This window comes from Symphodus melops (genome assembly GCF_947650265.1).
Source record: "Symphodus melops genome assembly, chromosome: 12".
In the NCBI taxonomy this organism is placed as follows: Eukaryota; Metazoa; Chordata; class Actinopteri; order Labriformes; family Labridae; genus Symphodus; species Symphodus melops.
The window spans coordinates 1,041,178-1,057,848 of NC_136702.1; the positions used below are offsets into that span (position 1 = coordinate 1,041,178).

General features: G+C 48.0%; 1 protein-coding gene across 1 annotated transcript in view; it reads right to left on the bottom strand.

Moving 5' to 3' along the window:
- The window catches only part of kcnh3 (potassium voltage-gated channel, subfamily H (eag-related), member 3), a 77,248-nt gene that overhangs the window by 11,318 nt on the left and 49,259 nt on the right, over positions 1-16,671 (bottom strand). Inside the window, exons 4-10 of the mRNA XM_079358017.1 lie at positions 15,651-15,790; positions 14,829-15,087; positions 12,575-12,732; positions 11,900-12,101; positions 7,865-8,242; positions 6,138-6,337; positions 5,800-6,049 (exon numbers count right to left, since the gene is read on the bottom strand). Coding sequence (XP_079214143.1) covers positions 5,800-6,049; positions 6,138-6,337; positions 7,865-8,242; positions 11,900-12,101; positions 12,575-12,732; positions 14,829-15,087; positions 15,651-15,790 — 1,587 coding nt within the window. The remainder of the gene's footprint in view (positions 1-5,799; positions 6,050-6,137; positions 6,338-7,864; positions 8,243-11,899; positions 12,102-12,574; positions 12,733-14,828; positions 15,088-15,650; positions 15,791-16,671) is intronic.

Genomic DNA, 16,671 nt, shown 5'->3' on the forward strand with positions numbered 1-16,671 from the left:
ATCCATCAATCATCCATCCATCCATCAATCATCCATCTATTATCCATCCATCCATCAATCATCCATCTATTATCCATCCATCATCCATCCATCATCCATCTATCATCCATCCATCTATCATCCATCCATCATCCATCCATCAATCATCCATCCATCATCCATCCATCAATCATCCATCTATCATCCATCCATCCATCTATCATCCATCCATCAATCATCCATCCATCAATCATCCATCCATCCATCAATCATCCATCTATTATCCATCCATCCATCAATCATCCATCTATTATCCATCCATCATCCATCTATAATCCATCCATCTATCATCCATCCATCTATCATCCATCCATCATCCATCTATCATCCATCCATCAATCATCCATCCATCTATCATCCATCCATCATCCATCCATCAATCATCCATCCATCATCCATCTATCATCCATCCATCAATCATCCATCCATCATCCATCTATCATCCATCCATCTATCATCCATCCATCTATCATCCATCCATCTATCATCCATCCATCCATCAATCATCCATCTATCATCCATCCATCTATCATCCATCCATCCATCAATCCATCTATCATCCATCCATCTATCATCCATCCATCCACAACAGGTGGTTCCCGTTTGTAGCTGTGCTCTTGTAATCAGTACTCTGTTTTGTGTACAGTATCCTCACAGTGCTTTTTGGAAACACTATGAACCAAGTGCACGGCGATATGTCAAAAGGAAAATGGAAATGCACAGTCGTCTGTGAGTGGGCATCATTAATTTTTGAGGCTCTTGACAGCCGCAGCCCCCCACAGTACTCGTAAGAAAAAGGGAAAAAGTCGAACAAAGAAGGCTTCAGGGCTGCAGAGCCTCACAGCCGAGGAGAGAAAGAGGGGGCTGCAGAGATGAAGGAGAGGAGGAGGAGACCGAGGCCAGTGTAGAACAGGGACCGAGGACGGGTGGTGATGGAGTGTGGACGAAGACCAAAACAGGGAGAAATAATGAAGAAAAGGGGGGGGGGGGGATTAAAGGAGAGTCTGGGGGAGGCTGAAGTCTGGTGCAGGATGATTGGGGGAAAATAAATAGGCAGGAGGAGAAAAATGGAGGAGGAGAGGAGGAGCAGCTCACAGCTCTCTACACCTCCAGTGATCCTTGAACCACCTCCTGCTGCTGCTGCATTAACAGTCCTCTGCACGCCTCCTCTCACTCGCCAGCGTACTCCTCGCCATCGTTTCCACAATCCTTCCTCAAATGTAGCGTGGAAATGTTCCATGGACGTCGAATGGTGCGGTATGAACAGCACCTGTGTTTACTCTCACTGGGGGCAATGGATGAGTAAAAAAGACCATCTTTCTATGTTAGCTTAAATATTAGCAAGCTGAGGATTTAGCATCATCAGGTGAACGGTACCAAAGGTCAGTGTGTGATGTCATCAGGTGAACAGTACCAAAGGTCAATGTGTGATGTCATCAGGTGAACGGTAACAAATGTCAATGTGTGATGTCATCAGGTGAACGGTACCAAAGGTCAGTGTGTGATGTCATCAGGTGAACGGTACCAAAGGTCAGTGTGTGATGTCATCAGGAAGCCCCCCCCCCCGCTCCTGTTTTTGTATAATGAGGTCAATCACATGGTTCTATCTTTTTTACAAACTATCACGTACTGAGGCAACTGTTGTAACTTTTGTAACCTAGCAACAGTAAGCGCCGGTGAGAAGTGTTCTGTGAGCCACGAGCAGACCGAGGCGCTTCCTGTTGAGTTCGTTCTGCTGTCGGCCTTTTTGTGTTTTTTGTTGCCGACTCACAGCTGGAACGCGTTTCACTCCTGTGTGACGTCATTTCCAGGTGAGGCGCTGAGGTGAAGGGAACAGGGCACCAACAGGCCGATTCATCAGACCTTAATCACCGGTGATGAATGAGTTAATGCAGACCGCCCGGACTTCAACCCAAGCTGTGATCTTTCCTCTGGTATCACCCCCCCCCACACACACACTTGATTGATCTCTGTGGACTCTTCTTCACACGCTCCGTCTGTCGCTCCATCTTCTTCCCATCAGTCACACTTCTGCTCCTCCACTTCTTCTTCTCATTACCCCCCCCACCCCCCCACACACACACACACACACACACACACACAGCAGCTCACAATGTCACAGAGATGACGGCTGGAATCAGAGAGCAGCGGCGACGGGGAAAGGGATCATAATCACAGCGAGACGTTAAACGGAGCAGGAGCTCTGGAGACTTGAGAGTGACATTTCGGAGTGTGTGTGTGTGTGTGTGTGTGTGTGTGTGTGTGTGTGTGTGTTTATCTTTCATCAGGCTGTCTGACGACTGAGTGGAACCTGACGAGAACACGGAACAAAAAAACTCAAGACAGACGCTCCTTTTATCAAACTCTGATATTTCAAGCCTTTTGCTTTCAACACCAACTGGCCCTCTGATTGGTCCGCTCTCATAGCAACTGTTGCTGTGCTACTTCCTGTTTGACTTTTCACCTGGACCAATTGTGACCCTAACTTTGTTACAACATGGTTAGAAGACGCTCAGAGTGACTCAAAGGTTTTTCTCCCAGCATGCATCTGTTAACTCAGCACTGACACCGGATAATTCCTGGAGAAAAAAAAAACTAACCTTTCAGGGTAAAAGGCCAGAATGATGAGTTGGGACTTTCCTGGTCTCTGCAGGACTCTGCAGGATCTTCACTCCAGCATTGATAAGCGAGCTGCTTAAATAATGTATAATCTATTCGTTATTCACAGCAGCAGGGCACATCATCGCTCCGCTGGTGTGTGTGTGTGTGTGTGTGTGTGTGTGTGTGTGTGTCATGATGTGGATCAAATATGGGCCGGGTGCCTAGCATTTGGAGAAATCTACTTTATTTCTAACACACACACACACACACACACACACAGAGAGAGGCTCAGATCATTAATTCACTACATCCTGACCTTTTCACAAAGTGACTTTAAAGACGTATGTATCTGTCGTTGTACACACAAATCCTCCCCCGTCTGTCCGCCTGCCACTTCACACTCACACCTCGCCACGCTCGCCCCGTTTGCAGGATTAGTGTTGCAGAGGCTTTGAAGCGCATCCAGGGGAAATTAGATTTCAGCCTGTGAGACGTCCAACTTAAGGAGTTATTTTAAGTTGTTTGCACAGGTGTACCATCTTGTCCGACCACGCCGTTTACCTTCTGTTTCATGTTTTTCTTCGACTTTGGTTTATTTAGATTTTTTTTAGTCGACATTACGACCAAACACAAATTGAATCTGTAAAGCTTCACAGGGATTAACCAGTGAATCTTCCTGAGCCACGCAGAGAGGAGAAATGTGTTTACAGAATTTATGCCAGTAAATCCCTTCCTTTGTGCTCGATGTGGGTAAACATGACAGACGTTATCTCTGCTCAACATCGTCTGCAGCAGCATCATTAACACAACACATGCGTGGCTCCATGTGATCAGCCGCGTCTGCAGAGCTCGTGCATCAGCACAGGTCTGAAGCGTGCTCAGGCTCGGTACGGTTGGACTCGTTCAGATCCACAGACGAGGGTTTCCTGCTGCTCTGAACGAGACGGGACGAGGACTTGGCGAGACTTGGCCAGCCAACCTATCACAGCGAAGCTAAATTGCTAATATAAGTTGAAATCAGTCAGTACCTTCAGTGTCCCGTGACTTCTCGCTGCTCCGACTCGTGGTCGATGACAGCGGGAGCCATTACTGTTAGAACAACTGACAGGTTCATTTTTCATTCTGAGCACAGAAGCTGGAACACAAAGCTTCCCCTGTAATAACAGAGTGAACTGTGTGGAGGTGAAAAGAGAATAACATGATGTCATGTGATCGTGGTCGTTGTTGGAAGCATGACTCGGGTGTTTCCTCCCACTCTCTGTCTGGAAATGAGTCACGTTTAATTTAAGACTTCATGAAACACAGATCCGCCTTCTCATCTCCAGACAGCAACATATGAACACACACACACACACACACACACACACACACACACACACACACACACACACACACACACACACACACACACACACACACACACACACACACACACACACACACACACACACACACACACACACACACACACACACACACACACACGCTGTGATTGGTTCATCAGAGAGCAGGGAGACAGGGAGGCCTGTGATTGGTTCATCAGAGAGCAGGGAGACAGGGAGGCTGTGATTGGTTCATCAGAGAGCAGGGAGACAGGGAGGCGTGTGATTGGTTCATCAGAGAGCAGGGAGACAGGGAGGCGTGTGATTGGTTCATCAGAGAGCAGGGAGACAGGGAGGCCTGTGATTGGTTCATCAGATTGGTACCTCGTGGCAGACATTGGTTGAAGTTTTTACAGACTTACAAACTGATACAGATGATGGATTTACTTTGTTCCTTTTTCAGAGAACCTGAGTTATTAATGTCTGTCAGAACCTAAAGACAGTTTCAACCTGAATATTAAAAAAGTGGATCTGAAGGAAATGACCGACCCTGACTTTATCTCTTGGGAGGATTAATCACACACCAAACTGTAAATCTGCCTCGAGTTAGTTTGGTGTTGAGCAGCAGAACAGATTCAGTTTAACACTTAAATCTTTGTACGAACTGCTTCTTCTTTACCACAGGAAACTATAAAGTAGTGAAGACATTGTAGGTTTGTGATGTGCAGGATGTAAACATCGCCTGTCGTCTGGGTCTCATCTATCTGAAGCTCAAACAGGAAAACAGCTTCATTCATCAGGTCGCCTTCTTTCCTCTCCCACATGTGAGCGCTGATAGCTCGCCTTCCTACATCTCTATTTACACCGGACTGAGGGATTATTCTGTATCACTCACAGGATTGACACAGCGGCAAGTCATGACTCTGCGTATGTGTGTGTGAGTGTGTGTGTGTGTGTGTGGTGATCACTCTTCAAAGCAGCCGAGCACAAGCGGCAGCTCTTTATCAGCCCTCTGACAGCTCTGCCCTCCCTCTTGTTTGACTCATGCACACACGTTTTTTCCTTGTGTCCTTTCCTTCCTCCTTCTTTCCTCTGTCCTTCTTCATCAAACTAATCTCCACTGGAGCCCAGATCGAGCCCCCTTCAGGTCTGATTACATGAGACCAAGCTCTAAATAAAACGACTCCAACTGTAATCACTGAACTGGGAGCAGATCTGTCTCTTCTTCTTCTTCTTCTTCTCTCCAGAGAGCGTACTTCATTTATAGTATTTCATATCACACACACACACACACACACACATCCGTCCTCCTGGTTCTTATCAGAGCGCTCTTCAAATTAACAGTCCTCACCTTCATTAAGGATGCAGCTCAGTGTCCCACGGATCATCATCATCTCACATCCTCTCATTACGGCTGCGTTTGACGAGTAAACGGCTGTCAAAGCTCCGGGGACACGCCGGGCTTTTTTATCACATTCTGGATCACAAGTTTGCTCCGAATTAAAGCCTCCTGCAGCATCTTGTTCTGTCATCTCAAAGTCCACACAGCAGTCTAATTAAGAGCTCTGTTTGTCCACGATTACACCGTCAGCTTTTCTTACAGTCGCTTCTATCGTTTGGATATTCTGTTTTCCCTTTTTGATCATTTTAAGGGGAATGAAAAACAGAATAAATCAAAATAATCTGGGTTTGCTTTGACCGCAGACTTCTTGTGCCTCTGCAGCACCCCAAGTGGACACTCAATGAACTGCAGGGTTTCTCAAACCCGAGGTCACAGCGTGGCACCAGCTCAAAGACATCCCAATGAGACACATGTCCTCCTTCTCCTCTCACTCACCCAGTATGGCCAGCACCGTGTTGTCCTTCAGGACCTCCATGGACCCCGAGCAGACGAAGTAGATGGCCTGCAGGGCGTCTCCCTGCCGGATGAGGAACTCGCCCGGGGCGCAGAAGGAGGTTTTGATGATGAGGGAGAGCGAGCGCAGGCAGCCCCGGCTGGCCGACTCGAACAGAGGCAGCTGCAGCAGCTCCTTGTTCAGGTGCATGGCGATGTCGGCCCTCAGCTCGTCTGGGAAGTCCTTCAGCAGCTGAGCAGGGAGCGAGGAGTTCATACACAACTGATTATCTGGACGCTTCCACTAAACGTTTGTAGTGACACGTGTTTCAGACACTCACCTCGCTGACGTCGATCCCGTTGTTGACGGACCAGGTGGTCTGGAAACACTCCAGCATGCGTTGCTCCAGGGCTTTGGGCAGCCGGTGGACCCTGATGAAGTCCTTCAGGTCTTTGGTGCGGGTGTGATAGAGCGAGCGGCGAGAGTACATCCTCTGGATGATCGCCGTCACATTTCCAAACACCACGGCGTGCATCAGTGCTGCACACATCAGAACATCACGTCTTTACATATTCACAGATATACAGTGATGAAGGTCCAGATCCACACTCACACCTACGGACAGGTGGGAGCGTGTGATTGGACTGTGGGAAGAAGCCGTAGCGAGGCCACGGCGTGCACGGGGAGAACATGCAGACTGCACACAGAGAGAGGATCTCTAATCCTCGACTTTCTTCCACACTCTGCAGGAAGGACTTTCACATTTATGAGCTCCGATCTGTGTGGATTACAGGTCTGTCTAAATGTCATGCTCGTACGCTCGTCAGCTTCTCTACACTCCACAGTCCGCTGACGGTCATTACGTCGGGGTGACCTCTCCTTCACGCACGGTCACCGGCTGCAGTGTTAAAATGTCGAGAACGTCTTTCAGCTCCAGCTGAAGGGCGAGCGCCGCTTCCCACCAGAGACAAACTCAGAGATGGACGAGTTCATGGACGACTCCAAAGACTGAAGTTAAACGCTTATCGAGAAATGTTTATCAATCCCACGTTTTATTTTTCTGGACAACAAATCCCCCCCCCCCCAAAAAAACAAAAAACAAACTCATTCTTGCATTTCATTCTTGGTTCCTGAACCTGTCACTACATCTCCATCTCCTCCTGCTGACTGGATCCTACTGGGAATGACAAGTCTGAAGGGTGTGTGTGCGCGTGTGCGTGTGTGTGTGTGCGTGTGGTGCGTGTGTGTGTGTGTGTGCGTGTGTGTGCGTGTGTGTGTGTGTGTGCGTGTGTGTGCGTGTGTGTGTGTGTGTGCTTGTGTGTGTGTGTGTGTGTGTGTGTGTGTGCGTGTGTGTGCGTGTGTGTGTGTGTGTGTGCTTGTGTGTGTGTGCGTGTGTGTGCTTGTGTGTGTGTGCGTGTGTGTGTGTGTGTGTGTGCTTGTGTGTGTGTGCGTGTGTGTGGGGTAATTTGCAGCCAGGCCTGACACTTCCCCACACACTCCGTTTCTCTCGGATCATAAATCTCTGCTTTCTTTCGTGAAATAACCTTCCTCACCCTCCCGATCTCTGCGTCTGTGTTTTCACATTTCTGCTCTCAGGAGTTCTATCCTCGTGTGCCCTCCTTCAAAACACTCATCAACACAGTCTGCATGCTAACACCCCCCCCCCCCCAGATCCCAGAGCACCTTTCATGTTGTGTTTGCTGTCTTCTCAAACAGCGATGTGAACTAACGACAGTATCAGATAAATAAGGAGGCTCTGACTGCTGTCCCAGACTGAAACCATATACGGTGAAACATCGTCCTCGTTCTTTGTTTCTGCACCAAAGACACCAAGACTCTTTTTTTTTTTCTGATGATCCTGATGTGAGATGAAGGGACGCGGCGGCTGATCGGACCGAGCGTCCATACGTCATGTTTGTTAAACAGTTATTTCCACATCCTGATAAGAAGCACACACGTTCTTTTATTTTGTGACTGAGAGAACGAAACGTGCTCAGCGGTTTGTTGACGTCCCATTTGCACCACACAAAGAGCTCAGTGAGTATTTCAGACACACACACTTCTCACCTCCTATAAGCATGGTGCAGATGGAGAAGATCTTCTCCGAGTCTGTGTTGGCTGACACATTTCCGAAGCCCACGCTGGTCAGACTGCTCAGAGCGAAGTACAGCGAGGTGACGTAGCTGCTCCTCATCGAGGGTCCTCCCACCAGCACCCCGAATCCTCCGCCCCCCCCGCTGCCCGTCCCCGACACGCCGTCCCCTCCCGACACGTTCCCGTAGTGTTGGCTGGAGTTCCAGGAGCTCTGCCCGGCGACCGCTGACCCCGTCACGTTCCACTGGCTGCTGTTGGCGGGGATGCTGCTGACCGTGGAGGACACCAGGGTGGCGAGGGGGGACAGGAAGTACGGGGAGCCGAGGCGCTTGGCCAGCTCATGGAGCCAACCTGAGAGAGAGAGAGAGAGAGAGAGAGAGAGAGAGAGAGAGAGAGAGAGAGAGAGAGAGAGAGAGAAACTGAGAATTCATTCAAGATGAAATGAAAATCAAGTCGTCTGCTTCAGTGAGCGCAAAGAGAAGTATGAAGGGTAGGAAGATGAATTATTAAAAAATAAAATAAAAATATATGTGTGAGTGAGAGAGAGGCTCAGCTGAGCTCCTGACAGCAGAAAGACAGAAGAGAGGGAATATAAATAATACAACATGAAGGTATCATTCATTGATCTCACACACTCACAGACAAGCTGCTCTGACCTCTGAGAGAGAGAGTGTGAGTGTGTGTGTGTGTGTGTGTGTGTGTGTGTGTGTGTGTGTGTGTGTGTGTGTGTGTGTGTAGCCTGCCAGTATAAACAAGCAGAGGTTCCAGTGGAGCAGAGTTCCTCTCAGCAGGTAAACAACATTGAAGGATTTAACACCTGAGTAGTTTCCTAATTACTTTGTCATTAGCAGAACTTAACCTCGGCCCCCCCGGAGGAAACGCCGACTTGACTTTACATCGGAGGCTCGGCCTTATTGGATCCTCACAATGAATAAATAAATAAGTAAAGGTGGTGTATTCTCCAGGCGGGGACAGAGAGTGCGCTCTAATGACGTTTGAGCGATGAGAAAAAGGAGCGCGTGCCTTCATTGGTTCAGCTCATTTCCGGCTCAGCCTTCAGAGAGCTCGGAGGACAGTTAAGTTTTGTTCAGCAGCTCGTTGAGATTTCACTGACGCCATACTCCATCCTAATAACGTCCTTCTCCTTTGAAACCCTTTGTTGAATTTATTAGTTAGCGGTTAGCTGCTATCATGTGATGCTATTACTAGCAGCTAGCAGCATCTGGTTTACCGTACACGGGCTCTCTGTCGCTGTCCAAGGTGCTGATTTCTCCTCTTCACTGCACCCTGTGTGAGCTGTCCATGGTTCTGAACACAGTTACACTTTGAGTTCATCAAACCTGTTTTAACCCAAAACTTCTCCCAGGAGTTCAACGACCATCGTGAAGAGAAACAATGAGCGGGAACAGTCGTGCATATTTAGATTCAGAACATCAGTTGACATCATGTTTTATAATAACAATGAAACTGATCTGATGGTTTATGACCTTTCCGTGTCCACTCCACTGACTCCCATAAAAACGTCTGGCTCCAGGTCTTACTTTGAAGTTTTAGTGTTGTAAACAATCCCGAGGTAAGGACGTAAATAAACAATGAATTGATCTTTTTTTTTATTGATTTATTTTAAATTTGACCAAAGTAGAAACATCTGGCTTTGCGGTCTTCTTCCTCTGAGCTCTCATCAAATATTAAAGGACACATAAATGAGTCACAGCGCTGTTTGTGGTGACATTAAGATGAAACAGTTTATTCCAGGTCAAAACATTTATCCTCCCTGTGCCACGAGAAAAAAACGACACAAATATCCCGTCCACAGCCACAGAGAGTCCCCGCGTTTCACGTCCAGGATTCAGACGGGAGGAAACCCAGAGGAGTCGCCATGGCAACGAATTAAAGTAACGCGAAATGGTAGTATCAGCAGAGAGTCAAAGGCGAGTACCGACTCAACAGGCATTTGAAAAGAGACATCTTAAAGACTAAGAGATAAATTATGAAGAAACTGACGTTTAAAATCCTCAGAAAGTAAAAGTGGTTTTAAGGCTGAAAAAAAAAAGTGTTTGAATGTTTTCATGGGATAAAACACTTTTATAAAAGGTAACAGTTCCTTTAAAGGTCATGGCCATGTTGTGGCGATGACTGCTGCATGATGAGTACAGGTGCAGCCACGGCTCCACTGCCCCTGAATTATTGATAGCCCTTCAGATATGAAACTGTACATCTCCCACTGATCAGCCAATAGAGTGATGGACAGGCGGGGCGTGCGAGGGAGGCAGATGTCAGACCCGTGTTTGTGTCACAGAAAGGTCGACCTGCAGACGGATCTGTGGGCTCTCCTGGATTCTCCATGAACACTAAATCCAACTGCAGGCAGCCTGTCTGTCTTTATGTGGTTAGCAGAGAGGATAACGAGAGAGAGACAGAGAGGGAGAGAGAGAGAGAGGGAGAGAGAGAGAGAGAGGGAGAGAGAGAGGGAGGGAGAGAGAGAGAGAGGGAGAGAGAGAGGGAGAGAGAGAGAGAGAGAGGGAGAGAGAGAGAGAGAGAGAGAGGGAGAGAGAGGGAGAGAGAGAGGGAGAGAGAGAGAGAGAGAGAGGGAGAGAGAGAGAGAGAGAGAGAGGGAGAGAGAGAGAGGGAGAGAGAGAGGGAGAGAGAGAGAGAGAGGGAGAGAGAGAGAGAGAGGGAGAGAGAGAGGGAGAGAGAGAGAGAGAGAGAGAGAGAGAGAGGGGGAGAGAGAAGCAACAGGAGCTTCACCTCTGAGCAGTTTAAAACCTGCTCATTTGCATCGTGTGTGTTTTTGTGACACTTTGATAGAATAAAATAAAAGCATCTCAAAAAGGCTGCTCTTCACCACAGATCACAGGCGAAAGGCTTAGAGTGAGCTCCCGTGGAAGCAGCCCGTCTGCTTGCATGTGTCAACGACTTTATCAGATCATGTGCCAGAGCTTCACGTCGCCCTGCACACAGACGTGCAGGGCGGCATTCTTCTGCAGAGCGGCCTTTTATTCTGAGTCAACAGTCTGTGCTGCAACAACAGCAGGTAGGAGAACATGCAGAAAAAGTTAAAGTATGCAATGTCAAAATCTTCTCATTAGACTAAAGCAAAAAAGCAAAAAAAATAAAGAAGTTATCTAATGTGCATTAGGGAACCCTTCAATCATTCTCTGAGGACACGGCTCACTGTATAACTGAGAAGAGCAATAAAGTCTCTAATCTTTTCCAACTGTGACGCAGTGGATTTGCTCAATTTACTCAAATGAAATTCTGCCGCCCGACTCTGGAGGGAAATTTAGTGCGCACGGAGTGACAGTTAGAAACTCGAGTGAACTCGGAGCTGAACGTTAAAAGCTCTCCAGTCGGAGAAAATGGACAATAAAAGCTGCTTCACAGCCTAAATTTAGACGTGAGGGGTGCACGCTGTCCTGCAGACACCTGAAGAGAAGGTTTTATTCCACACAGCCAATAAAACAAAACGTGGCATCGTCTGTGTGGAAGACTTGTGCTGCATTCAGGTACTCCTCGAATAGTTAAATCTGGCTGAGAGCCTGGAGACCTCTTTCCTCTTAGTCTCTCGTGCCACGCCCCCTCTGTCATCCATCCATGTGCACATCTACAGCACGGCGAGCAGTGCTCGTTTGAGCTCAGCTTTCTCTGCTGTACGTGGCGTTTTGAGTGCAGGCTGGTGAACAGTGAAACCTGATTCATGCCTCTTGCGGACGGCACGGTGCAACAGGAGCATCCGCAGAGGGTCTGAGCGCCCTGCCGCGCTCCTCCAAGACTTTAAAACAACGCGGACGTCTTTGCACCGACCGCCTTGCAATGATCGGCTGCAGAATTTTGATCAATTTTCAAGGCTTTAAAAACAGACCCTGGATCAGGTTTAAGGGTAGAGTCCACTCAGGGAGGTGTTGGATTGGTCGTTTCCTCGCCGTGGCGGTTGTTGCAGTTTGTGCAGGATAACAGCAGCGACAGATGACGGCTGAGCGCGTGCATGTGTAAAGACTTTTTACTAACCTATGTCCCAGGAGCCGGGACTCTCGATCTCCTTGCGGCCGATGAAGTACCAGACGCAGGCCATCCAGTGAGCCAGCAGAGCGAACATGGACATCAGCAGAGTCAGAACCACGGCGCTGTACTGAGAGTAGCGCTCCAGCTTCTGCAGCAGCCGCAGCAACCGCAGCAGCCGAACCGTCTTCAGCAGGTGGACGCCGAAATACTGGACACACAGACACACAGCTCATGAATCCTCACAAACCTGCATGAAGCTCTGCAAACCTCATTATGTGCTTAAAGAAACAACCTATTATTTGATTTGAATCATTCGTAAGCAGACACTTAAATCGTCCTACAGTCTGAATCGTGTCTTTGCATGGCTGTGAGGTCCTTCAGCTCCGTGTGAGCATGAAGAACACAGACTGATGAGAGCTGCAGAACGTGCACACAGGCTCTGCTCCTTTTGTTTGTTTGATGAGCGTCAATTTGGATGAAATGTGGTTCTAATAAAGTCACAAGGGAGCGTGTGACATTACACATTAATTCTCTCTCTCTGCCAGTTTGATTGGTTGCCAGCGGCGTGTTGTGTGTGTGCATCAGGACGGCACGAGTCTGAGCGTTTAAATTCTCAGAGAAAAGGAATGAAGACGCCTTCGTTGATGCGCACACACAGAAAGACACTCGCAGGTGACTCACCACGCTCACGTTGAAAGCGTACAGCAGGTCGAAGGGCAGGGCGGCGATGAGGTCGACAAAGAGCCAGGTGGTGACGTAGTGGACGCAGATGGAGCGGGCGTCGTACACGACCTGACCCGACGTGCTCACGAAGGTGGTCCGAAAGTTCAGCAGAATGTCTGCAGAGGAGGAGGAGAGAGAGAGAGAGAGGGAGAGAGAGAGAGAGAGAGAGAGAGAGTGGGGGGGGGGAGAGAGAGAGGGGGGGAGAGAGAGAGAGAGAGACAGAGAGACTTTTAGACTTTAGACTTTAGACTTTTTATTTCATTGTCCCCGAGGGGAAATTTTTTTTTTTTTTGCAGAGAGAGACAGAGAGAGAGAGGGAGAGAGAGAGAGAGAGAGAGAGAGAGAGAGAGAGAGAGAATGAAGTCGACGGATGAACGCTGCAGACAAACATGCACAGCGTGATCAGACTCCACACACACTCAAAGCAGTGACTGTTCTACTGACGCCTATGCAGAAGTGTCCAAACCTTTTTTTTTTTTTTTTTTTTTTTTTAAATATAATAAAGGAACTTTTTGTATCTTGAGCTCTTCAAAAAGAACATAAATACTCAATAACTAATTAGAGAGAGAAACTATTTTGACCTCAGGGTTCGTTTTCAAAATGACTTCATTAGTCACGGTTTGTTGAGGTCACTTCATACTGCGGGTTCATTTAGGAGCTGCAGGGAGATAATCATTTCCAAAGTCTTGGTCAAATGGTAAAGTGAAAGGATGAATAGTTAAAGATCCCCTCCAGGTATCAGCCGTGTTGGTAAAGTTTAATTAGTAAGCTGAAAACGATCAAAGTGCATCCACCAACCAGCGTCGCTGCTTGAGATGAAGGTAAAACATCTGAAACTTGACAAGCACATCAAAAGTTGATTCTGTCTTTACTCTCGTGGTTAAATAAAGCCGTTTGAAGGTGGTCGGTGAAGTTGTTGTTTTTTGACCCTGACGGGCTCCCATCGTCTGACAACATGACGGAGAGAGAGGAGTCAGCTGTTCTCTTCAGTCAGAGCTCGGGAGGTACTGGACTCCACTGGTTGGTCCCCGTCTTCTCTGTCCAACCCACTTCCTGCTTCGTGGGAGACTTGGAGAGAGAGAGAGGCTGCTCTCCAACGCTCCTCATCATGTGATCACAATCGCTGTTGTGTAATTCAACTGAGGCGTATGGATGAGAGGAACTCGTCTCCTCTTTACTGCTCTGCTTTGTTCGGGATGTTTCCTCCGGCCAATGAGAGCTCGCAGGTGAGTTCACAGGACGATGAGGTCTCAGTGAATCTGTCACACTGATCAGATGAGCGTACGTCGACGTGTTTGAGGCTATTAGACGAGTCTTTAGGACGTCGTTGATACATGAAAGCAGGAAGGAAAAGAACAATGTGAAGCCTGATTGCACATCTCACGCCGCTCTCGTTGCCATCGATAAACAGACAGGCCCATTAGTTAGCAACAAATGGGATATCGACTGACAGGAGGCGGCCATTAAAGTGCGGGTGGCTCGTCTAATTTCATTGCACAAGTTTATTGATGGAGGGCGGGTTCAGATGTTCCTATTTACTTTAATTGTCCACTGAAGAGCGCTCGGACCAGTTTCCTTCAGCTGGCAGGACACACGGGGACAGAGAGGCGTGGTCGTTTGACAGGAAATGACTTCAATTAAACACAACGGTCACTTTTAAAATGCCTCGTATCCTTTCAGGGCAGTGAAGGCATCATTAAGAAACTTCACTGTCGTTATGAGCGACGAGCAACTGAGAAACAAGCCGACCTCAGAGCCACGTTTTCTTTAGCCACGAGTACTCGTCTGAATCCCGTCTAAAGAGGGAGTCTTTGTCCTTGTCTTTATACATTAGTGAGGAGGTTGCTGGTTTGAATCCCCGTCTGACAGGAGCCTCTCTGTGTGGAGTTTGCATGTTCTCCGTCTTCCTCCCACAGTCCAAACACCTGCTGACTCTAACCTGTGAGTGTCTGTCTGCATGAGAGCCCTCTGATTGGCTGGTGAACAGTCCAGTGTGTAACCCCGCCTCTCGTCCAATGACAGCTGGGATTCGCTCCAGCGCCCCCGTGAGGAGGAACGACAGAGATAACGGATGGTTGGAAGTTTATAAGGACCCCTACAGGAGACGACATGAAACCGCTGAAACCTTTTAACGTGCAGAACACCGGAGCTGCTCGCCTCTGGCGGTTCGAGCGCCGCCTCGACAGACTTTCAGAAAGTTGGATTTTCTTACCTAATATAAACAGGATCTCTACCAGGATGTCGCTGACACTGGGCGGATTCCGGGGGGCGCTGCTGCTCCCTTCGTCCCGCCCCCCTACCACCGTGAAACACACGTTATAGGGCACGGTGACGGCCACGTAGAAAGTAGCCAGCAGAATCAACCAATCCCAGCCGGCCTTGAAGGTGCCATAGTGGAGCAGGATGAAGCGAGACTTCTGGATGGCTGCGACCTTGTACTCTGGGATCGGAGGTTTCTCTCCAAACATGTTCTGGATGAGAAGACAGGAAGGGGTTAACCAGACTCCGTCTCTACCAACAACACGACAACAGCTCTTCACTTTCAGTTTGACAAGATGTTGAGATTCTTTAGCAGACTGGCATAAAATCAGAGAAGCAAAAACTAAAAATCTACATTTGAGCAATCGTTGGTACAGAGACGTTTTTAAAAGACTCCATGAATGTACTTTATTTTCTTTATTTTACAGGGACAATGCATGTTAAAAATACAAAAACACAATTTAGACCAGCCCAATAAAAAGGAGTGCCAGACTTCAGGTTGGATCTTGTTCGGTTTGAGAAACCGACTTGGGAAGTAATAAATCAAACTCCTGTTTTTAACTTTTCATTGCACCGTGATAGAGGCTGAAAATGTCTTCTAAACAGATTGTTGTTGTTGTTGAAAAAAGCCGTCAGGGTTTTAAAAGTTTGGTTTGCACTTTTATTCGTCCTTCAGGAGAAACATGTCGTTTCCCAGTTCTGGAACCAAAACATCCCATTTCTCCTCAATAATCTCCTGAAATGTGGAAGAGTAAACTGAAGCAGAGGAACTCACATTGTTGATCTTCAGCTTGCTCTTGTCCTGTTTCTGCAGGTGTCCCGACAGGTGATAGAGGACGGCTCTGCTGCGCCGTCGGTTGGTGTTGAATCCTGGAGGCCGAGTAACCTGATGCACCTTCAGACCGGTTTCCTCGTCTGTGGACGAGAGGACAAGATGGGACAGAATACGCTCCACAATGCTTCACTATTAAACAACCCCCCCCCCCTGTATTCTGTATAATGTCCAGCAGGGGGCGACTCTAAAAATGACTCAACAGAAAGCTGCTCAAACTAGGATCAATGTTGGAGATGCTTTTGAAACATGGAGAGAGGTTAGAACGCAGAAAGCTTTACAGACCCATGCAGAGCTGGCTAAACACTGAAGCTACAGTGTCCACCACATGCAGAGCTGGCTAAACACTGAAGCTACAGTGTCTCTACATGCAGAGCTGGCTAAACACTGAAGCTACAGCGTCCACCACATGCAGAGCTGGCTAAACACTGAAGCTACAGTGTCCACCACATGCAGAGCTGGCTAAACACTGAAGCTACAGTGTCCACCACATGCAGAGCTGGCTAAACACTGAAGCTACAGTGTCCACCACATGCTGAGCTGGCTAAACACTGAAGCTACAGTGTCCACCACATGCAGAGCTGGCTAAACACTGAAGCTACAGTGTCCACCACATGCAGAGCTGGCTAAACACTGAAGCTACAGTGTCCACCACATGCAGAGCTGGCTAAACACTGAAGCTACAGTGTCCACCACATGCAGAGCTGGCTAAACACTGAAGCTACAGTGTCCACCACATGCAGAGCTGACTAAACACTGAAGCTACAGTGTCTCTACATGCAGAGCTGGCTAAACACTGAAGCTACAGTGTCCACCACACTCGCAGGTCAGGGACATGATAATGATTCTGCAGTCTTCACATGAAAACTTGAACAAACTTGAAGTACTTTGACTCAAAAAGCTGCGTCTGAGCTTCTGATTGGTTGCCTCCAGGTGAGGATTATATTCTCAACTTCGAGCTAGA